This window comes from Mirounga angustirostris, unplaced genomic scaffold, assembly GCF_029215605.1.
Source record: "Mirounga angustirostris isolate CCGP_5_RB_7025 unplaced genomic scaffold, mMirAng1.0.hap1 SCAF_9, whole genome shotgun sequence".
Taxonomy (NCBI): Eukaryota; Metazoa; Chordata; class Mammalia; order Carnivora; family Phocidae; genus Mirounga; species Mirounga angustirostris.
The window spans coordinates 139,936,712-139,958,928 of NW_026991717.1; the positions used below are offsets into that span (position 1 = coordinate 139,936,712).

The 22,217-nt window shown below is 55.3% G+C and overlaps 1 protein-coding gene across 6 annotated transcripts in view; it reads left to right on the plus strand.

The window, feature by feature from the left end:
* The first annotated feature begins 2,596 nt into the window (after positions 1-2,596).
* LOC123861921 (uncharacterized) overlaps positions 2,597-22,217 on the plus strand; it is a 34,500-nt gene continuing 14,879 nt past the window's right edge. For 2 of the 6 annotated variants that reach the window (XM_064571582.1, XM_064571584.1), the window contains exons 1-6: positions 2,597-2,698; positions 5,261-5,337; positions 5,583-6,320; positions 8,037-8,150; positions 12,730-12,908; positions 21,963-22,038. In XM_064571582.1, the coding sequence (XP_064427652.1) occupies positions 6,254-6,320; positions 8,037-8,150; positions 12,730-12,908; positions 21,963-22,038 (436 nt within the window). In that variant the 5' untranslated portion in view covers positions 2,597-2,698; positions 5,261-5,337; positions 5,583-6,253. Of the gene's footprint in view, positions 2,699-5,260; positions 5,365-5,582; positions 12,614-12,729; positions 12,909-21,962; positions 22,039-22,217 lie in introns of all 6 variants that reach the window. The other 4 variants (XR_008508177.2, XR_006795153.3, XR_010405325.1 and 1 more) reach the window with 4 other exon arrangements.

A 22,217-nucleotide genomic window follows, 5' to 3' on the forward strand; every position in this document is an offset into this window, starting at 1 on the left:
TACAATGGAAAGAAAAGCAGAATGATGAAGTAACCACATGGGCTGCAGGATACACCTGATACTAATTACTGTCATGCAGAATGTTCTGGAAGACATTTGACTCGCCTGATGTATACATTCAAATCAAGCAAAGCAGGACTGGAAGGCTCCTTGGGGACCATCTTGTCCAACTCTTTCCTTTTTCCAGATGAGGAAATAGGGGCCCAGGGAGAGGCCTGGACCTCAGCCTCCCAGTTAGGAGGGAGCAGAGCGGGGATCCACCCCCTGCCCCCCCCCCCGCTTTTGTCAGAGACACATAATTTCCAGGGTCCTTTACCTTGGCCTGTCAGTAAGACCCTGAAAAAGAGGAGTGGGCTTTACCATTAAGCTCTTGAGCACAGGGCGTTGGAGCCAGGGAGACCAGAAAAAAAGCAGAGAGGCTGACTGCACTAGGAGGCCCAACTTTCCTCCTGGGCGCCAGGCCCTGAGAAGAGATGCGCATGGATGTCTGGAGTTTCTCCTTCCTGGGCCTCCCGGGGGCACCCAACCAAGGCCTGGGGCTCCTCCCAGAGCATCAACTCATGTCCTTTTGGGGCTGCCGGGCTGACGCCAGGAGGCACCATCTCTAGGACAGCCTCCAGGGGCCCAGAATGCGTGGCTACTGACGCTCTCTGGTGGCCGCCTGGGCTCCCACGCAGGCCGCCCACGCGTGGGGGGCGAGCGGGAGCCCCCGTGACAATGCACACCCCTCGCCTCGGGCCCCGAGAGGCTAGCAACCGGGCCTGCCGGCGCCTGATTGGCTGCGCAGGCCTGACGACAGGGGCTCCTGAACGCTGATTGGTCCCGGCCCGCTCCGGCTGTTTCCTAGCTATTAATACTGAGGCTAATAAACGTTCTCCTGTTGACAAGGATGCTCGGAGCCATGATTTTTGGAAGCTTTCTTGACGTCTGCACCTGGTGCAGGCCTTTCTGTCTCGCTAGTCATGAGGGCGGACTCTAGTCTCTGGGGCTCCTTGCGTGCTCCCCAGGCTGTAAATTGAGTGTTCTGCCCACCCACATTATTTGACACTTTAGGGTGGCTCCCCGCCATGCCCCCCAAAGCCCACTCTATCTCCATCTCCTCAGCAGCACAACTGCTCACCTATAAACGAGCCCCCCGCCCAAGGCTCGGTGTCTCTCGTGACCTGGTGGTCCACTTTCACCTCCCTACCACCACCCGTGGGCTTACAAATAGCTCTGTCCCTTCTTTTCAGCCCCAGAGTCTCCTGCCTGTGTGAAAGCCCCCTCGCAGGATCGCTGGGCATGGTGGGCGGGGGGGGGGGGGGAGAGGGGAGGCTCGATCGGAAGCTGCTTTGAAACTTCCCCCCCTCCAAGTAGTGCGGAGGGAGCTGTTCTAACTTGATAGTCCCCGCAGGGCCCCTCTGCCTTTCCCCTTTGGGACCCATCACTCATTCTCACCCCTCTTCTGTCACTAGGCGCTTCATCCTTGCCCTCCCGGCTGCCACCCACCTGTCACCCTAAGATAGATCCTTAGTCCCTTTCAACAGCATTTTGACCTTTCCGAGAGGACATTTGATTGACGGCCCTGCCCGCTTTGCCACTCAGTGCCCGGCAGAGCTGCCGAAGGCACCACCTGTTACGGATTAAATCTCATGTGCCAAGTCCCGGAGCACGAGGCCGTGCAGCTATGCTCTGCCCCAACATGTGTCGCTGCCTGTTTCCCCGGGGCGGTCCGGGGAGGGGGAGGGCTTTTCAAAGTGTCTGTGTGGGGGAAATCACCTCAATTTTGGGGGGTACCCCATGCATCTCCACGTGGGACACGGTCCTCCTCGAAAAGTACTTTCCCTAGAGGGACACGGCTCATGTCTAAGTTATTATTAGGACCCCGGGTGGGGAGGGGTACCCCCTTGTGAACATGTAGGAAACAGACCCCCTGGCAGAGGAAGGGACGTTGCAAGGTTCTCGTGCACAGGTTGTAAGCGGCAAAAGCCCGGGACTCAAAACCCGTTTTTTTTCTGACTCGGAGATGCAATGCTGCGCGGAGGCTTCCATGTCAAAGATAACCAATCAGAAATGGACGGGTGGGCTAAAAGGGGGTGACAGCCGCTGACTTACATTTGGGTACTGGTTATCTTGCTCGGGGCGTTTTTTTTTTTTTTTTTTTTTTTTTTTCCGGAACAATAAGCAGAAAGCATCATTTTCTTTCCCTAAGCCGCATCCTCTGGTAGAGGTTCCGAAATACTCAGGTGTGGGATCTGCTGCCCCCAGCGCCCCAGCTTTACCCTCGGCCCGCCTGAGGAAAACCATCCCCGGTTCCGTTCTCCCAGCAAATCGTGCGGACAGATCGCCCCGCTCGGCGAGCGGGTCTCGCGTCGGGAAAAAGCACCAGCGAACACAGGGTGTTGGTCATGGCGGCGAGGGGCACTGCGGCAGATTTTTTTCCTCCCTTCTTTGCTGCAATCTGGGTGCGGCTAGAGCAATTTGTCATAGAATCTGGGGGGCTCATTTTTCCGGCCAATCACTTTTGGAGAAATGAGCGCATTGCAGCAGAATGCGCTGACGTCAGAGACCACCCCTTCTGCGCCTCCATATAAACCCCACCCAGCCAGCCCCTAGCGCAGACGGCGGAGAGCTGAGATGGAGCGCGCCTTGGCCCGCTGGCCTTGGCCGCAGCTCCTCGGGAATAAGCGGGGCGCCCACGCGAGAATCTCCCCACCTGGTGAGTGGTTGGCCATCCTTGCCTGAAAGGATGTGCAAATCGAAGACGACACCCCTTCGAGGTTGGGCTCTGTCCTCCTGGACATGCCGATGACTGACGCCGGGGACCTTCTCTCGAAGGCGGCCACCTCGCCTGGTCCCCGAGTGTCGGCGATGAAATTCTGTCCGGCAGGAAGATCTCGAGGCACATTTTCCTGGGGTGTGTGTGGGGGAATCAGGGCCCTTTTCTTGTCCAGCCCTTAGCTTGAGGGTAGGCTGGGTGGTAGGGGCTTAAATGAAGACCAGGGGGAGGAATCCGATCAGGTCCTTGTCAGAATCCCGTGTACCGCAGTCACTGGGGTCCAAAACCCTGATTTTCTGTCCTCGAAGCCACCTTTAAAATCACGGTTGGTGGGAGATATGGCGGCGGGTGCATTTTGCATGCCCCACGAGTTGGGGGGGGGGGGAAGGCACCTAAAAAGAAGAGTCTCCCAGGTAGATTTCCCCCCTAATTTTTGGCTAGGTTCTTGGTGGCCCGTAGGCGTGAGGAGTACAGGTTCCCGACCGCAAGGGATTGCGAATCCAAATACACGGGTTTAGTGCAGAGCAGACTCCAGGCAAAATTTAGAGTAAAATTGCTAACTGCTATCATCTGGTTGCCCCCGATCAGTCACTTTAATAGTGGAGAGATATGGCGCCCAAGTGCAGATCCATCAGAAGCCCCCTAGGATCAGTTCCGTAGAGAAGGGCGGCTGGGGGGAGGGTCAAGTCATTGGGGGCACTGGCAGAATAGAAGCAGGGGGGTGGGTTGGGGTGGAGAGAAGGCCATGTCCTTGGGGCTGGGGGAGGCTAATCAAGAGGGAAGAGAGAAATACGGAAAAGGGGGCGTGTTGGGGGTTGTCCAGGCGCTGGGAGTTGGGAATTGGGGGTCGGGGGTCTTTTTAGCATCGCGTGATGGTCGCTAGAAGATTCTGACATGTTGCGGGCTTTTGACTTTTGATAAAGTCGTCTTTTGCCATTTCCTTTGTCCCTGTCAAGCCCCCCCACGCCGCCCCCTCCCCACTCTGGGCCGGCGGGCTGGCGGGGGGGGGCGCGAGCGGGTTGCTACGTGGCAGGTTTCTGGAAAGTTCTCTTGCTGGCCGCCAGAGGGCGCCGGTGGCACTGCGGAATTTTGGGGGGCGGGGTGGCGAGGGGAGGTGGCCTTTGTTCTTCTGCTGGAGGGGGTCGAGCGCGGGATTTACTGGAGAATTCTGGATTCATTTACCTGAGGGGGAAATGTTTTAAGATCCGGGGCTTCACTGGGGAGCGGCTGGAGCATTCACGCTGGGCAGAGATGCGGTGATTCGCACTGGCTGTGTGACTTAGGGTGTCGTGGAAGAGCGTGGACGCAGATTAGTTTATCTTAGTCGGTTTTGGTTTTGGGGGGGTCTTAGGAAGGTATGGCTCATTTGAGCAGGATGAAGGGGTCGTAAAATTGTTAATTAGGTGTCATCGTGCGAGGTCTTAAAATTCTTGTTGTGGCCAAGAAGGGAGATGAGATTGCGCGGTGGGAGGGGGTGGGGGGTCGATGGTGCTCTGGATGATTTTAGGTGGTTTTGGCTGACTTTATATTATTTTTTAGCGATACTGTTTTGTATCATGTGTCCAAAGACCACACAAATGAGTGAAGACAGTGTATCGAGAACTGGGCCTTTATAATTTTAATTAATTTATGTTTAAGGGGACTTACCGAAGGTCACAGCCAAGATTTCTGTGTTTTTACTTATTAAAAGTGGAATCGTGTTCTGGAAAGATCCTACGGAGAGTGCCTTCTTGATAGCCTTATGTGTCTCTCTGATGCAGGGTGACCCCCATAGTTGGGGTGCTGAAGGGCCCTTGGACATGTTTTGGGGGGCGCTGCTCGATGTCCACAGGTGGATTCTGGCATGCGATGGCGGGTGTGGTGTTTCGGGGACATAGCGGCCCTGCGCGATGTGCTGGTGTGGGCTGTGGCCTCCCCGCAACCCAGCCTGAGACCTGTTGCGCGCCCCCCCGCCCATTCTATGCCAGCTGTGCCCCTGGCAGCTGCGGGCCAGGCGCTGCAGGGGCGCGCGCGCGCACGCCGCAGGTGGCTGTGCTCCTGAGTCCTTGGGTGCTGGCCGCGCGCCCCCTAGCGGTCTGTGTCTGCAAATGGTTCTTGGCCCGCTAGGCCTGGCCTCAGGTTGCGCATGCGCACCCAGCTGACACTTGTGCCCTGTCAATCAAGTCTTCCTTACCCCCTCCCACTTCTCTCCCTCCTCCCCTTTTCAGCTCTTTCCTTTCTGCCCCTCCCATTTCTCCTCTTCCCCCTCCCCTTTCGTTTTCCTCATCCCTCTTTTCCCCTCCCCTTCCTCTCTCCCCTTCCCTCCTCCCTCCTCCCCCTCCCCTTCCTCTTCCTTCCATGCCCCTCCCTCTTCCCTCCTAACTCCTCCCTCCTCCTACCCCCTCTTTCCCACAGCTCCCTCCCTCTCTCTCTGACTGCCCCCTCCCTCTCTCTGCTGTTCCTGTGCTGACCGTTAGAGGTCATCAAGATGGTTTCTAATCCGGCCCCCTTCCCATGCCATAGGGTCTCTTCAGGGATGACATCATCCGTTCACCTCCTTGTCTTCAAGGACCACCTCTCGATGCCACGCTGCTGCCAAGGTGCTTGCTGCTCACCTCCACCTGATGGTACCTCAGTCCCTCTTTGTGGCAGTGTATAACCCAAACTGACGGGCAGAATCCCCACCCCTGCCACCCTCTTTGCACCACCCCCAGACCCATTAGCAATGAAAAGACCATTTTAAATATTAACTAATTAGTTTTAGTTGTAATTAATTGATTTAAATTTTAATTACTACCTAGACTTGGGCTTTTAAGTGGGTCCTCTAACCTTTGATCAATTGCAGAGGACACTAGGAGCTCCGACCCCTGGATGGCACCCGCATACAAAGCAGCCACTGGCAGAGAGCCCCCGGGACGAGGATGATGGAGGATGAAGAGGACCAGATCCGACCAGCCAGCTCTCCCTCTTGGCTGAATGCTTGAACCATTGCCCTAGTGAGGGGGCATCGGTCATTAACCCCTGGCCTTTGCTATGCTTATGCCTTGATGCTGTGAATACTTTCCTCTAAGTCTCTGCTTGTGTTCATGTGCCAGTGACCTGGAGTGTTTCCCTCCCCAAGGAGTTGTCAGTCTCTCTCCGATGACAACCCTGTTGTTGCCTGTCTGATGTCCTGAACAGAAGGATCCCTTTGGGAACTTCTCAGGAGGGGGACCTGGGCCAAGGGCTCCACCAGCATCTCACTGGCAATTCCAAGGCCCAGGGTGGGCTTCTGGAATGAGCATGAGCCCTGGACGCCATGCTACCGAACTGCCAAGGGCATCCCCACCTCTTCTCAGATCTCCCTGTTCTTTCTGGGGAACGGGGACAAGAAGAGCAGCCTCCCAGGGTTGTTGTGAGTATTGAATGAGATAAAACTGCCTCAGGCAGCGCTGGGCGTAGAGTTGGTGGTCAGCAAATGTCTGGTGAAAAAAGTCTGGTAGATCAGTCCCTTCCCACCCCTGTCACTCTCGTCTCATGCTTCTCGTTTATTCTCCCGCAGCACTCCAGGCAGCCCCTGTCTGCGGGGCTCTCCTTGAAGCAGGTAGGGGTCCACCAAGATGGGCGTTGGGCTGACCTGAGTAGGAACATGAATCTTGCATGTGGTCATTTCCAGAACACTTTCTATGTTCTACGAGTGTCTTATTTCCATGTCGTGCATACCTATGCACGAAGCAGCCTCAATTTACAGATGAGAATGGGTTCGACATTGATTTGGGGGGATTTTAAAAGGGTCGGGGGTGGCGGGGGAAAGAGGACTTAGGAGAAGCAAGTGCCCCCTCCCATGGCACAGGACACATTCACATTCACAGCAGGGACACTGAGGCTGGAGGAGTGTAAGTGTTTTGTCACATTGTTGGCAAGAGAAGAGGTCCAAGTTGGACCCTGGGTGCCCTTGTGGTTGCCCCTCACCACCCCCCCGGCCCAGAGTTCTACTAAGAGCCTTTTGATTTCCAATCAGGCATTTGACAGTGGGATAGCCTCTTTGAAATCCCAGCTGTCTAGTGTGGTCTCGGGGGCCTGGGTGGCCCCAGTTCGGGTGCCATGTGCTGGTTCCACCTTTCAATGATGGTGTGACCTTAAACAAGTCACTTAACTTCTCCAAGCCCCAGTCCCTTTCATGGGCTAAATGGGGATTTAAAAAAAAAGAAGAAGAAGAAGAAAAAAGCACCCGCATTTATGTACCCCATGGGGCGCTTTTGAAGACCAAATGATGTAACCACTATGAAAGTGCTTTGTAAATCGCTGTGGAAATTGCTAGATACTTAACTCCCGGGGTTAGCGCCTCATGGTGCACATGCCCAACCCCATTCTCCCTCAGTAATAACGGCACCCAGTAGGTGCTGTGTGTGTTTGCGCTCAATAAATAAATTCCAGAGTAAATAAAAGCAGAATTAATTCAACAAACATTTTCTGGAACTCCGACAATATGCCCAGCACTCCAGGCCTGGTATGTGATCCAAAGATGATGAAAACAGTCTCCTGGAAGCTAATTGGGGTCCTCATTCGACCCGCACTTTCTTTCGTCCCCTTTTAAGCCAACCAGTTTTGTCCGGACAAGACAAAAACAACTCCGGCCGCTATAGAGAAGCCCCGCTCGATGGAGACAATAGCTCCTGGGCATCTGAAAGGGGCTGATTGGATTATGTGGCAAATAGAAGGTGGAAGGGTGACTTGGAAGGTGACAAATGAAGTGGGCGGAGAGCTGCTTTGAGTTAATCCAGGCTATTAGGAGGGAACCTTTTGTCTTCCAGGGGCTGGCAGGAGCTTTTACCACTGGTTTTTACATCCTTAATGTAAGGACGCATAATTTATGGTCAGTGAAAATCCAGGCCCCGGTGAGGTTTGAGTGGGCCGTACAATTGAGCGTCCTGCTACCAGTGAGTAATTACAGTGAACATTTATGTCTCCCTTTGCAGTCCGCAAAGGCCTTTTGCAACCGTGGATTCATTTGAACCTCACAACTCCCTGTCCCGACCCCGGGGCTGGCCTGCCACCTCCAAAGGGAATAGAGGCCATCAAGGTGTTCTTCCGACTGGGGTCCCACGGCACATTTGCCACCCCCGCCCCCTCTTGGGTAGTGAAGGAAGAGGTGTCCACTGCGCTGGCCCCTCTTGTCTCAGACCTACCTGTCCCTCCCGCCACCAGTTCTTCCCTCTCAATTCCTAACTTTGCTCTCTCCACAGCAGGGAGCCTCCCAAGGCCCCCCCACCCCGACCTCCTTTCCAGCCACTACAGCCTGTCTCTTTCCTTTTCGCAGCCAAGCTTCTCGAAAGGCCTGTCTACACTTGCTGTCTTCCTTCCTCACCTCCAATTTCCTCTTCAACCCACTGCTTCCTGACTTGTTCTGCTCCGTCGAACGACCCTACCTCAGGTAATGACTTTTCTGTCGCTTAACTCTGGACACGTTTCCGGCTCACGGACACACGGACACATTTTCATTCTTGGCCCTCACAGGGCTTTCGGCTCTGGTTCCCTCCTGTTGACATATACTCCCCAGATGCTTCACAGAATCACCTGCTCCTGGCTTCCCTCATTCTTAGTTTCTCCTAGGAACTGGAGTATCCACAGCTCTCCTGTCTGGGAGCCTGCCTCTTACCGTCTTACCATCTTGCCAGGTTTGAGGCCTGGCTGAACCACCTGGTGTTGAGGCCTTGGGGTTAGTCAGGTTTTCCAAGCCATGTTTTTCTCAGTTCTGGAATAGGGTTACTAATCTTTACCTGGCAGGTCAGGTGGGATGTGTTGCAGGTAAGAACCAGACACTAGTTGAGGGACTTGAAATAAGGTCAATAAAATGTTCATGAGAAAACCGGAGTCCCCATCAGCTTTTCTGGCAGGTTAAGTTCCCACGGGGAGAACCAAAGAGGGAAGAAAAACATGGGGGGCGGCGGTGGGGGAAGAGTAGCAGAGAAAGAAAAAGAAAAAAAAAAAAAAAACAGTAAGAAAAGACACTAGAGGCCCCAAAAAGTGGGGAAGGGAGACTTAGAAAATATTGAAATCTACCAAAAACCCATCCAGAGAAAGGTTTCCTCTTGGGTCGGGTCCGGCTAAAAGAAAGTAAACAGGAAAAAGGTTTTAAATTGATTATCCCAGTGACAAATCCCAGGAAGCTTTCAAATCAAATTGCCCCATTTTGAGTTTTTAACTCCTTCTATCAAGTTTAACCTCTTTACCTCCTGCATCCTGGTTAAACCCTCCCCAGCCCCCCTTGCTGGTGATTAAGTCCCGAAGGTACACGCAGCCTTTCAGCGGATGAATGGCCCACAGAAAGCGCCCTCCCCCTCCCCCCCCAGCTGTGGTTTTCAGTTTTATTCCACTTTCCGCCCTTTCCCCTTAATGAACACAGGGCTAATCTTGGGCCTTGTCAAGGAAGAGGCTGCAGACGTTAATGAGGTAGCTGCTGGATTCCAATATTCGTCTCATAAGGAGCCCTTCTTTGTCTGTGAAGGAAAAACACACTGATTATCATAATGAGGTGAACTGGCGTCCGCAGGCGGGGGCGACCAGTGCTTAGGCCACACTTCTAATTCTGGGGCTGGAGCCTGGGTTTCATTTGCTCCTCATTTAAGTCTTTGCCTCTGTCCCAGTGAGGGGTCCATTGAGTGGGGTTGAAAGTTGAAGGCCGCTTTGGGAAGCCTGCCGCAGATAGGGCTGCTTTGCAGAAAGTTCCTTTGTTCGACTGTACTACACACAGATGTCGCATGGTCCAGGCGCTCCATGCCTCCTGGATTCAGTCTCCAAAAAGCCCGGGAATGGGCGTGCGCGTTTCCTACTAGAGCACGCACCTGACCTATTTCAGGACTCACTGATCATTAAAAACTTAATAATCTACCTGGAGAACCCATGGAATTATCCCAAGGCCAGCACCCATGGAATGGCCCATCCCGGTCAAGAAACAGATGGATATTGGTGTCCCAGAGGCCCCCCTCCCGCCCCCGCAACGGAACTGCAAGGTTTGCGGTTCACATTTGGCTCCGACATACTGCTGAGCGTTGAGTGTCAGAGGGCCAGCGATTTGTCGGGATCACTCGCCAAGTGCACAGAGGGGACGACTCCGATCTGGCATCAGAACCCATAGTCCCTGCTTTTACCTGTTCCTTATCTCCCTCCCCCATATGCCCTTTGCCCCAGTGGAATTGCGCCCCCACCCCAAGCTTCTGTCCTGATCTTTGGATGCCCCAGAGCCCATCGATATCTTTAGAGCAGGTAGCCCCCCAAGTCTGAAACCTGCCCTTCTGTGTCCCAAGTTCTGGGTTTTTCTCACCCCAAGGCCGATCAGTCAAGATTAGATCACTCCCAGTTAATCAACAGACTCTAGCCAGACCTTCAGCCAAATGGAAAATGGTGGGAGAAGGGAGGAGGCCCACAAATTCTCTGTTGGTTAAAGGTACTCTGGCATCATGGCTCAGAGTTAAGCTTGCTCTTTTCAACTCTGCAAACCCAGCTTGTCAGGCACCTTAACCATGTCAAAGGATGTCCAGGTGACCCAGATGTTGCCTGGGTGAGGAGACTGGTAAGGATGAGCACCTCTGAAGTTAGGGATCCCACCAAAGCCTACCCCACTCTGTAGTTATTGGAGAGTAACATGATAGAGCAGTTCCTGGTGTTTCTAAATGAGAGGACTTAATTTTAAATAGGAAAAAGTTAACCACAGACCTTTTCTCCGATAAACAGTAATTAAAATACAGGCCCCCAAGTCATTAATATGCCAGCATCTAAGAACCTGGGAAGGCCGTGGAAGGCATTGGTTGGCCAGGATCTTGGGGGTTTTGTACTCATTCCATTGTGTACCCATTCACCCCGAGTGCCTGGCATTGACAAAAATCCTCTCCCCCAACTCTGCTCCTGCTTGGGTTTCTGGAAACTAGGCAGTCTTCTTAGGCTTTTCTGAGGCCACCAGCAGAGGGGTCTGAGCTAATTGCTCCCTTGAGTATAGGGGTGGCCTGTTGTCACTTGCCCCCTTGTTTCTACCGCATCCCTTCTATGCCTGGGAAGGACATCGCTCTCTTCTGCCTGTGCACACAGGACCCCCCTGCTCCCCACACTTTCCAGCCCAGGGGTCCAGCCTGGCTTCCTGCGTGAGCCCCCTGGCTCCCAGAACCCACTGGTCTCAACATCCTTCATTAAATCAATCCTGGAGGCTCTGGATAGTTCTAGGAAGAGGTGGCTTCACCAGGTGGAAAAGCAGAGAATGCGTGAGGCCAGGAGATGCCCCCACCCCACAATTCTGAGTTTCTGTTTTTCTGCTTTTACTGCCCACCTCTGTTCTCCACCCCCTTCCTCCTCCCCTCCTTTCATCACCATTTCCTGATTTGGTCCTCTGGGGGTGCCCTAGGCCAGCCCATGCCTCTGGATGCCCCAGCCTCAGCTTGGCACAAAGTGGGGTTCAGTAAGAGTATGTGGGATGTCTGTTTGGGCAGGTGAGTCCATGAAGGAACCGCCATACTTGTGATGCTAGACGGTAGTCTTTGGGGACCGAGGAGCTTTAGGCAAGGGTGGAGGGTGGATTTCATTTCACTGACGGGGAGTGGGCATCGCTCCACTCCCAGCCCCATTTGAGCTGGGCTTTGCTGGTCCTGCCCCTTCATTCACTCAGGCGTCCATCCCGTCATCCAACAGTTGATCCTTACTGAGCGAGCCCACGGCCCGGCCCCGGCTCGGCCCGGCATCCCTTAGCGTGTCCCTTGATGGCCTCTGCCTCCCCGGGAGGGCTGGCCGGGGGGTGGCTTCCGCTGAGGGCGGCCTCATGCTGTGTCCTGTGCTGGAGCAGTGGTCTCCGGCTCTGTGGAGAAGGCCGGCAGAGGGGTGTGAGGGGTCGGCCTGGTCTGCCTCCCTTGGGCCAGTTGGCCCCCGTGACCTTTAATTTAAACCCTGGAGCTCACTTGAAGCTGTACATCACCAGGGCTCTGCTCCCTCCTGCCCCCTCTGCCTCCGACCCCCATCCCCATCCCGTGGCTGAGTGCTGATGGCTGCCCTGGCCCCCTGCCCTACAGCTCAGGACTGAGGCAGGGGCACAGGAACCGCTGTGGTGTGGGTGCCCCTCGGGCTCTGGCCACAAGGGTCTCCCTCTTGAGTTGGGGTCTGTGGCCTGGAGCTCTCCCTCCACGATGCCTTCCTCCGCCTGGGACTAAATCTAGCCCCTCTGCAGCCCAGGCGATGGCTGGGAACCTCCAGGGAGCTCTGCAGGCTCTACCTCCGCCTGGTTGCCCACCTGCTCCGCTCTGTCTGGTGGCCCGCTTGACCCACCTGCAGCTCTGCTTGCCGTAGTCTGTCGCCTGGCCTGACCTACATACCCCTTCTCCTTGCCCGAATCACTGGGCTCCTGACCCTCTGGACCTCAGCTGTCCAGCCCTCTGCCTAGCTGGTTGGTTTTCCTTGCTGAGCCCACACCTGTGGTTACCTGGCCCTGCCTGCTTCCTCCTCCATCTCCCGCTTGCTTGCCTCTGGGCCTTGTGTTGGGTCCAAATGCCCCTCCTCCAGCCTAAGGAGCCCCTTTCCCTGTGCAGTCAGACAACTGGTCCCCAGTGCCCATGGGACGGGCCCCTGCTGGCATGCCACCTCCCCCAACCATCCTCGGATGCCTCCTCCCGTGGTGGGGGGGAGCGACCACGGCTGCAGCCAGACTTCTGTCCTGCCCCTCCCCATCCCCCCAGACCTCTTGTCTTGTCCCACTGGGTGTTAGCCACAGCCTTTGCCTGTGAGTCCTGGGCTCTGCCGTGCCCCAGGCCTCACGGCTGGTGCGGGGGCTGCCGTCTAGGCCCGTTGCCTCTCCTTCACCTCTTCATGTCATTGCTCATCTCCACGAGCCACCTCCTTCCACCAAAAACGACGCTGCAGGTGAGACTGGGCTCGATGCCTTTTCTTGTGTGTGTGTGTGTGTGTGTGTGTGTGTGTGTATAGCTCTTCTGGAGTGCTAGCCTTGTCGTAGTCCTGATTTCCTGCCTCTCCTGCAGGTCAGCCCTGTCCTGGGCACACCGGCTGCGACCTGGCTGGGGCCGGCCGAAGAACCAGATGGAAGAGGCTGAAGCAGCCCCCGGAGGACCACTGGCCTGCACCACCGAGCCTGCCTTGCTGCCCGTTGCCTGACATCTCAGGCCCAGCCCCGTGCCTCTCCACTTCCTCCTGGTTTGGGGTGAGTTTCTTGCTTTCTTGGGACACCAGGATCTCATTAGTTTCAGCTCACACATCTCTATTCAAGAATATATACATTTCGCCTGGGGAGGGGGCCACTACCAAGAGTGAATCTTCACCAACCCCGCGGCCTCGGGGTCTGCAAGCTGCCTGGAGCCAGGATTGTGGCCACATGGAGCCAGCATGGGTGGGGCCCACCCTGGGCAGTGGCATGCTGTGGGCCAGGCACGGTAAGTGAGGGGTGTCCACAACTCTGGCGAGAACCAACTCAGGCCAGGCACGCAGTAGGTCCCCCGTGCAGCTTTGCTAGGCACGTGAATGAAATGAAGAATGGTGCATTTGCCCTCTCTGGTCTCCGAGGCCTGGCCAGAGGGCCAGCATGGAGACGTGGAAATGGGAAAGCTTGTCTGTCTGTAGAAAGCCTTTCTCCCTGAAAGCCAACGCAATGTCAGCCCTCGTGAGAGTGCTGGGTTCTCACACACCAGGCTTTGATAATGTCCTTTAATCACAGAGTGGTTTTGAGTGAGTTCTTCTCTTGGCCCCTTTTCCTCACCCCTGAAATTGCAATGAGATGGGAATGTTTGGGTCTGTTTAAATAAAATCAGTAATGGTAGAGAAGAAGAAAGCAGAGGATTACAGCCACACAGTTCACGCCAGAACGAGTCATTTGTTTATCTGTGCTTTACTGATTCAAGACGCATGGATGGAGCCATGGGGGCTCAGGGCTGGGGCTCTCCTGGGGTGCCTAAAGCCAGCTTTGCTTCAAGGACCGGAGGGTCTAGAGGGGTTCCCTGGGGGTTCCCACGCAGTTACGTGGCCCCTGTGGCAGCTAAGCAAGGTGGACAGGAAGTGAAGGAAGCTCGGCTGAGGGCACTTTCCTTTTTTGGGTGCCAGGAGCCGACAGCGCAGGGGGCCGGGCTAGCGAGGCCAGCTCTGTGCCTGTGGGGCCTCTCGTCCAGTGCTCCTGGGGTAGCCACTGGGGTGATGGATGAGGCCAGTTAGACTCCTGGGGTGGTCCGGGTGGGAGATGGGGAATGGCCTGGTGAGGCTAACTCAAGCCCACAAACATTGATGGAGACTCGGGTGGGTCCCCCAGTGCCCTTGGGCCAGATGCCAGCGTCCCCTTTGGTGCCCACATGCAGGGTCTGTGGGAGGGCAGGCGATGAACAGAGCAGGGGGCCCCTCCTCCTGGTGCTGCAGACCCCCGCGCTCCCCGCGCAGTCCTGGGTTTCTAACTCAGCTTCCGTAATGCCCTTTCATCCCACAGCGGTTTCAGAGCCAGGTCTGCCCTGCCCTTCTCCACTGAAAGGGAGATGGGGTGTGGATATTATTTTTAAACAAAACCCGTCAGTGTAGACAGCAAGGGGCCGGAGGTATCTGAACCTGGGGACCGTTGTCTTTTGCCTGCTTGTTTTTGTTCCCTGGAGAGCTAGTCAGGCTGCCTTGAGGCGGGGAGTGTGTGCCCAGGGCTGAATCCAAGGAGGGGCCCCAGGAAGGCTCTGCCCTGTGATATTTACTCCGTAGCTGGCATTTGCTGAGCCATTGCAAGCAGAGTGACGTGGCAGAGAGAGAGGCCTAGGAAGGAAGGTTTACATAGGACAGGATGCAGGTCTGGGAGGGGCGGCGGGGGGGGTCGCATCCGGAGCTTGCCAGACGGATCCGCATAGCTAGTCTGAGCCAAGTGCCCGTGGTTTCTGGATTCTTCCGGAGGGACATCTCAGCGCTCCCTCAAGGTGGGCTGAGCTGAGGGCCAGAGTCAAGGTGAAGGCAGGTGTCCAGCTCGCCCCAGCCCCTGCCAGCCCCCTGCCCCTCATCCTCCACCGCAGTGTGGGATGGGGTCTCTTTGGGCCTAGTTCTATTTCAGGTACACTTGTGAGTGTTCCGTCTCAGGCAAATAGATGTTTTTGTGTGTCACACGTATTTTGGGTTTTGTGTGTCACTAAGCAGAAAATAAAGACTAGATCAAGTATTCTTCTCAATTAAAGGAGTTAAAACAGAACATCATAAATCAGCCTTGTAGTCGAACATCCCAGGCGTTCTTAAGTGTTAAAAGAAATGATCATTTTTAGGACAATTCTTTTTTGGAGGGATTGGCCCATCCCTGAGCAGTAAGGGGTGGGTAGGAGCCCCTGACGGGCCCAACAGAGGGCAGAGGGCCCTGTCACTGTGGCGGGAGGGGTTTCTCTGTCCATTTGTTACGAGCAAGGCTGGTCCCCAGGGCCTGCCTCTAGCTGGATGCTTCCAGGAGGGCACAGATGTGTGGAGGAGATGGTGGTCTTGTCTAGAAGCTGGCGCTCCCATCCCACTGGACTCCCCCTGGGTGGGTGGGAAATGGAGCCCAGAGCAGAGCTCAGCCTCTGTGCTCATGGAAAGACACAGAGTGCCCCCTCGGCCCCGTGTTTCCCCACTTGCAGGTTGCTTGGGGGGCCTCACTGCAGCTTTCAGGGCCCCTGACCTCGTGCCTCCTGACTTGTGATTCAAACCCCAAAAGCATTTCCAAGCACATTTCTCCAAATAATGTCCAAAACCTGGCAAGACTTAAGGGCAACATGATGCATGTGTTTCTTATTCGTTTACATGAAGTAACTTCAATGTGTTTTTTGTGAGCAATCTGACTTCCAGAAAGAGAAAAAAAATCGACCCATCTTTAATGAGCTTGCTAATGAATTTTTCCTTGAAAAGAAGAAGGCGGCTTTACACAGAAGGGGGTGTGGAGGGAGACAAATTAAGGTTCTGAAGGGTTAAAGGGCAGTGGGCGACGGAGAGAGCAACACTGTCAGCGGAATTGAGAAAGGCCTGCAGCTCTGGGGGCAGTTTCTTTTTAGAAGACCCGTGTTTAACACAGTGTGAGTCCGTCCCAGGAGCGGTCCCCCTTCCCTCTGCTGCTTTGAGTCCTGTCCTCTCTCCTAAATGGCGAACAAGGAAGCATCGCCTGGTCTCCCATCTCTGGTGTGAGCAGATGGAAAATTCTGGACAAGAGTTGTATCTTCCCAAACGAGGCCATCTCCAGTGTGGGGTTCCCATTTTGAAAGGGGGACAGGAGTGTGGGCAGGGAGGGAGGGACAGCTCTCTCTATGGTACCTGGTTCCAAGGGGGCAGCCCCGAGTCCTGCATGGCTTCGAGAATTCGGGCCCTTAGGGTAGTCTGAGGGACGGGCTGTTGCAGAGGCAGCTCTCGTCCTCGGTGTGGAATGAGTCCGTGTTTCAGAGCCAGGAAAGAATTCAGAGAGCCCTTGGGACTCTGTTGGGGGAGGAGGTCTGCCCCCAGAGGTGTCCCCCCACCCCCTGGCCCTGGCACCCTACACGCCAGCAGGACAGAGCAGCACCATCGAGAGGGGTCCCAAGTTCAGCTGGATCCAGTGGAAGCGAGTGTTGGTGGGGGGACTCCTCATCTGTGCCAGGGTGAGAGACCCATCTTTGAGGAGCCCATACATCCTGGAATCTCTAGTGCCTTCTGGATTTTAGACACTCGGTCCCTTACCCCGGTCTTCACTGTGGAAAACTGATCCTTCTAGCCATGCTTTTGGGAACTGACTGATGAGAAAGTCTCCAGAAATATCTGTGTTTGTCTTCTCAGCTGCCCCTTCCCCCAAGTCGCGGGCTCATGAGGGTCCAGGGGCCAGAGCAGGTGCTGAGGAGCCGAGGCTGGGGTGGGCCCTCACTTGGGATGTGTGTGGGAGGGGAATTAATCAGGGGAGAGGAGGCTGGTGGAGGGTGTAGTCGTGGGTCTCTTAATTGCTCTCCAGTTTCTTTGGGCTTAAAAACAATCCAGATGGAGAGTTCTTAAGTCCCCCACCCTGGGGGTCTGGGCAGAGAAGGCTGCCCACCACCTTTTGCCTGGCTCCTCTGAGCAGTGAATAGGGTCTTTGGCAGGGGCTTAAGGAGGAGACTCTTAGCCTGGGAGCTCCCAGGGCCGTTTGAGGCTGAACAAAGGCGCAGGCAGAAAGGAATGTGGGGGCGCCCCCCATGGAGAACAGCCACCTGGGGATAATCGGGAGGGCTGAGTGCACATGAGTTTTCCCAGGTCCTGTGAATACATTCTTTCAATAGAAGGTGCCTTTTCTTCAGATGAAAAGGAGAAAAGCTCAATCACCTTCCCTGGACCAGAGTGTGTGTGTGTTCCCTCGGGGGCCGCGGTGGCCCCTTCCTTGTGTGTGTGTCGGGGGCTGCGCCACGCAGACAAGAGGCTGCACAATGACACGGTTAACTAGTCGCCCCTTCAGCGCAACCTTGGACATGCTCATGCTCCTTGGCTCTAGGGCTTCTCTGCAAGTTTCTCAGGAGGAAGAATCCTTGCGCCTCTGCGGGTAAACAAGAATTGGATCAAACCGGGCCTGATGCCCAAGAGAATGCCAGACAGGCAGATGCGGCCAGGGGAGACCGGCCTCCAGGGTCGGGGGGAGGGGGCCGGGAGGAGGGCCGGAGGGGTGAAGGCTGACCACGTGTCTGTGCCAGCCCTCGGGCCCCGCAGTGGGGTGGCTCCTGCCTCCCCCCGCCCCCGCCCCGTCCCATTCTCCGGGCCTGCCTGGTACTGGAGGCAGAATCGTTCCTCCCAGCTTAAGAAACTGGGGGCCGGTGTTCACCGTTAAGGAGGATGATGGGGGTCAGCACGGCTCACAGGCCCTGGGGCAGCCCCGGGCAAGGGGACCCTACCAGATGGAAGGCAAAGAGTTTGCGCCACCACGGCCCCCAACTGTCCTGAGGCTCTAGCCCCTCTGGGGAACTGGGGCAGAAATCCCTGCCGTGAGAGGAAGGAGTCCCCATCTCAGTCTTGGCCGGTGCTTCTTGCTGCTGGCTTCTGGGCCTCAGTTTCCCCATCTGTAAAAGGAGGCAGTAACCTGTCAGCTCTGCATATTCTCTAAGGCAGAAGGAGCATGGGATGTCAGTTTGGGAAAGGCAAGGGCCCTGTTTCACCAGAGGGGGTGGTGGGTGGAAGGCCTTAGGAGTCCAGACTGGGCCCCCACTAGCCTCCTGGCTGGGAGCAGGGCACACTCCCACTCCCTAGGACTTGTCGGTCGGAGAAGAAAATTCTGAATGGGTGCTCTGGACACGGCCTTTTGGAGAGCTGGTTCCAGCCCATGCTTAGCCCCAACTCTGGGTGTGACCTTGGATCCTGTCTCTAGCCTTCTGGCCTCAGTTTCCCCATCTGTAACAGGGGGCAATGCAGGATCACGGGCAGCTGAGGGCCCTTGGAGCTCTGGGATTTCCTTCCGGCTGCCTCAGTGGTCCTCTGTGGTTTGTTTCTTTGCTGGGTCTTTAGAGTCCGAGGGTCAGAGATTGCTGGTGCCCTTCCATCCCACCCCCTCTGCTTTAGAGAGGACACAGAGAGCAGAGAGGGCTGGTGCCCCATCTCGGAGAGCAGGCCCTGGTGTGAAACCTGCTGCCGGTGGCTGGCTCCCTCTTGACCAGCACGGGCAATGGGGTCGCAGTCATTAGGGAGTCCCCATGGTCAGCTTTTTGTGAACAAGATCCCCACAGCGCTCACACCCCAGTCTAGCTCCCAGGGGCTGCCTGCGCCCTCCGGGGCCGGGATGGCATTTTACGGAGCATTTTTCCAAATGGGTGGGCCGCCGGCCAAGCCTGGAAAACTTTCCGGGCTGTGGAGTGGTCGGTGTGTAATGAGACTGGCCCCGTGGCGGCAGTCCCAGGAGAGTGTGGCTGGCCGTGCCATCCCCTGTGGCTCACCCCGTGCCCTTTGGTCCCGAGACCCTGGGCAACACCTCTGTTGGTGCCCTCGCCCGCTCAGCTGAGAACTTCCTGAAAAAGCCACCAGGGTGGCAACTTCTGGAAAAGTGCTCGGTAACCAGGCCTGTGCCAGCTGCCCGTCCCAAGACGCCTCTAGCTAGCCCTTTGTGCTTCGGCATGTGCGTGGTAAATAAGCTCACAGAGCCCTCGGTTGGTCCCGCACCTGGTTATTGCCACAGTGGGCTGCAGCCTTTGTTTTGTGACCTTGGTTGTTATAATACCTGGGAACTGAAACGAGGAATCGAGAAATTGCTAGCCTCAATTAGACCAGCGACTGCCTTTCCCGAGGCTGCCTCCACCACTCCAGCCATTAACCGTAAACATACACCAAATAGGGCCTAATTCTCTCTAATTGCCCACTCCTGAAGCAGAGAGTGAGGTTCCAGGAAGAGGCATATGTAAACATCCTCTATGGCCCGGCCAACTGAAATTAGAGGGCTGATGGGGGCCGGCGAGAGAGGGGACGTGATTTCAAAAGATGTCCCAATTACCTCTCCCATTTTCATAAATGGGTCCATAATGTCCGGGCCCCGGTCTTCACAAAGGTACAGGAAATTAGCTTTGCAAAGAGCCTGTGTCTGTAAGGGAAGTTGTAGGAGGGTGGTCTTTGCTCAACAGGTAGGAAGCATGAGATCTGAGGCGAGGCTGATTATTTGTATAAACTACGGGCTCTATTTCTGGAAATCACCATTTGATTGAAAATAATCCTTTTGTGTCTTTCCTAGCACTAAACATCCATAAGTTCTGTGTACCAAAGGCATGCCAGAACCGTTAGGTCCTCTTGGCCTCCAGAAAAGAGTAACTTTTAAAATCTTGAGATGAAGAGCTAGACTTTTCTTTTTTTTTAAATTTATTTCAATTTTTTTTTTTTTTTTTTTTTTAATTTGAGAGAGAGAGAACACAAGCAGGGAGGAGGGGCAGGGAGAGGGAGAAGCAGGCTCCCCACTGAGCTAGCCAGGAGCCTGATGTGGGGCTTGATCCCAGGACCCTGGAATCATGACCTGAGCCGAAGGCAGACGCTTTATCGACTGAGCCCCCCAGGTGCCCCAAGAGCTAGACTTTGCTAATCCTGTGAAGCCATGGAGGATGTTTCTGGGGCGTCCACCAGGGCTCCCTGCATGGATCATGAGCTCAGGGCAGGCATTTAGGAGGCCTGAGATCAAATGCAGGTGGCGGTTCTTTCCCTGGACCCTGTAAGGAATCCCTGTGTTTTCCTTTGGCTCCAGACAGTGACTCATCTCTGCATATTCTCCGACACATCTGTTACCGTCTCAGCCCGGCGCTGTGTTATCATAGATCACGGCCGACCCAGGGCTGTGCTGCACGCAGCTTTGAAACCAAGGCACGACTTGGCCAGCACTGCGTCTTCACAGAGCAGCTTGGAGTCTGCATGAAAGTTAATCTGGGGCCGTCAGGAGCTCCGGGGGCTCATGGAGCCCCGGGGGCAGAAGCAGGAAAAAAAACCCACAGATGCCCCGAGCTACCTGATTTGCTTGGTCCTATTAAACACACCAAATACTACCCCCCACCCCGTTATTCCCACAGGAAGTGGCAGTGCCGGGGGGTCTGACTGTGTGTTCAGGGTCTGGAGTCCCATTGTCACCTTAGGACTGTGGTCATGAGAAGGGGGCCACCCCAGGGGCTCACAGGCTCCCTGGGAGGGCTGGAAACTATCTCAGGTGGTATCCAGCTCCAAATGGGGGACCCAGAGCGTGTGCATCACCAGAGTCTGCCCTTGGTCATCCACTAGCTTATGACTGTTTGGTTAACATTTATTTTTTTTTTTAAAGACTTTTGGTTTTTTGGTTATAAAATCAACCGGTTGGGGGGAAAACAAGGTTTGGGAGGCTCAAGGCCAGGGAAGGAATTTTTAAGAGGATTTGGAAGCAAGAGGTGTACCCCACAGCGTCCCGGCCAAGTCTTGGGAGGCATAGACAGTGGAGGGGACCCCACGGGGCTTACGTCGGGACAGGGGGAGTTGCAGAGGGCCTCGTCCTACCTTGGGGCTCCCTGCCTGCACCCTCTCTTGCCCCGACCTCTGGCTCTGCCCTCACCCACCTCACAGCGCTGTTTAGACCTCAGCTGTGGCAGGGCCACATTTTGGCCACACCTACGTACCTTCACTAGACTCGACTGGACATGTGCTCCAGATCAGCTCGCTCAGAAAAATCTGTTTTGTTTTAACAAATAGACTTTTTTTTTTTTCCCCCTGAGCAGCCTTAGGTTTCCGGAAAAAGGGAATGGCAAGGACAGAGAATTCCTATCCCTGCCCCTGTCCCCGATTCCTCCTGTCACTAACAGCTTGTGTTGTGGGGCACATTTGTTACAACTGATCAGCCCATCACGGATGCGTCGTTATGAGATAATGACAGTGCTCATGTCATTCTTTGGGTCCCCTCTTTTGTCCTGTACAGTCTGTGTGTTTTGACAGTAACTACCGTTACTGAATTCACTTTTTTTTTTTTTGAACTTTAAGGCAAATGCTTGAAACACAAGGCTTGATGTGCCTGGACACAGCTTTTTGTGGTGCTCATTAAAATGTGAACATAAGGGGCGCCCGGGTGGCTCAGATGGTTAAGCGTCTGCCTTCGGCTCAGGTCATGGTCCCAGGGTCCTGGGATCGAGTCCCGCATCGGGCTCCCTGCTCAGCGGGAAGCCTGCTTCTCCCTCTGCCTCTGCCTCTCTCTCTCTCTCTCTCTCTGACTCTCATGAATAAATAAATAAAACCTTTAAAAAAAAATGTGAACATAATTATCAAAGTGAAGGTACCTCTCCGGGCACCACGATCTTCTGTCGTCTGATATGTGCGCCATGGTTTTAGGACACACTGTCCATTACAGAGCCCCCAGCCCGTGGCCCAGAGCCTACTACTCTAGTCTTACCCACGCTCACGCCACGCCCCGTGGGCTTCTGCCTGAGCACGCGCTGTGCCTCGGCACTGCCCTTCCTCCGTGGTGGGATGCCCTTCCAGGGAGTCTTCTCCCCACCCTTTTGGTGTCCGGCTCAGCTTTCATTCATGCCGTGGCTCTGAATCTTTGGGCTCCACAAGACGGCACTTAGCTCCATGCGTAGCACTCAGCCAAGGGCTCTTGGGGCAGGAGCCACGTCCCCGCCTCTGGGCCTGCACCCGTCTACTGTGTCCATAGCTGTAGCTTGGGTGGGGAGCCTGGGGGGTGAGTGAGCACGCGGGCCAGGGTGCTGAAAAGAGAAACGCGTGATTTCACCAATTCCACACTTGCTAGAAGGTTGGGGAGTCCATGCTTTAGTTGGGTGAGGTTCCATCCCAGTGACCCCATGCTCTCTCATTCCAGTTGAAGACACTGTCCGGAATCCTCCTTGGAAGGAGAGCCCTCGACACACGACCCAGCACCCTCCAGCGTTCAAATCGTAAGTTGCTGGAGTGTGGGGGACACATCTGTGGGCTCGTCGCTGAGGGTGGGGGGCTGCCACCCAGAGCACATGGCCAGGCGAGCCCTGTGGGAGGGCCTGGTGAGCACCGGCCAGGGGGCCGCTCACGGGGAGGTGGGTGCCCAGCGAGCCAAACTGATTGCCGACCTGGGGGGCTT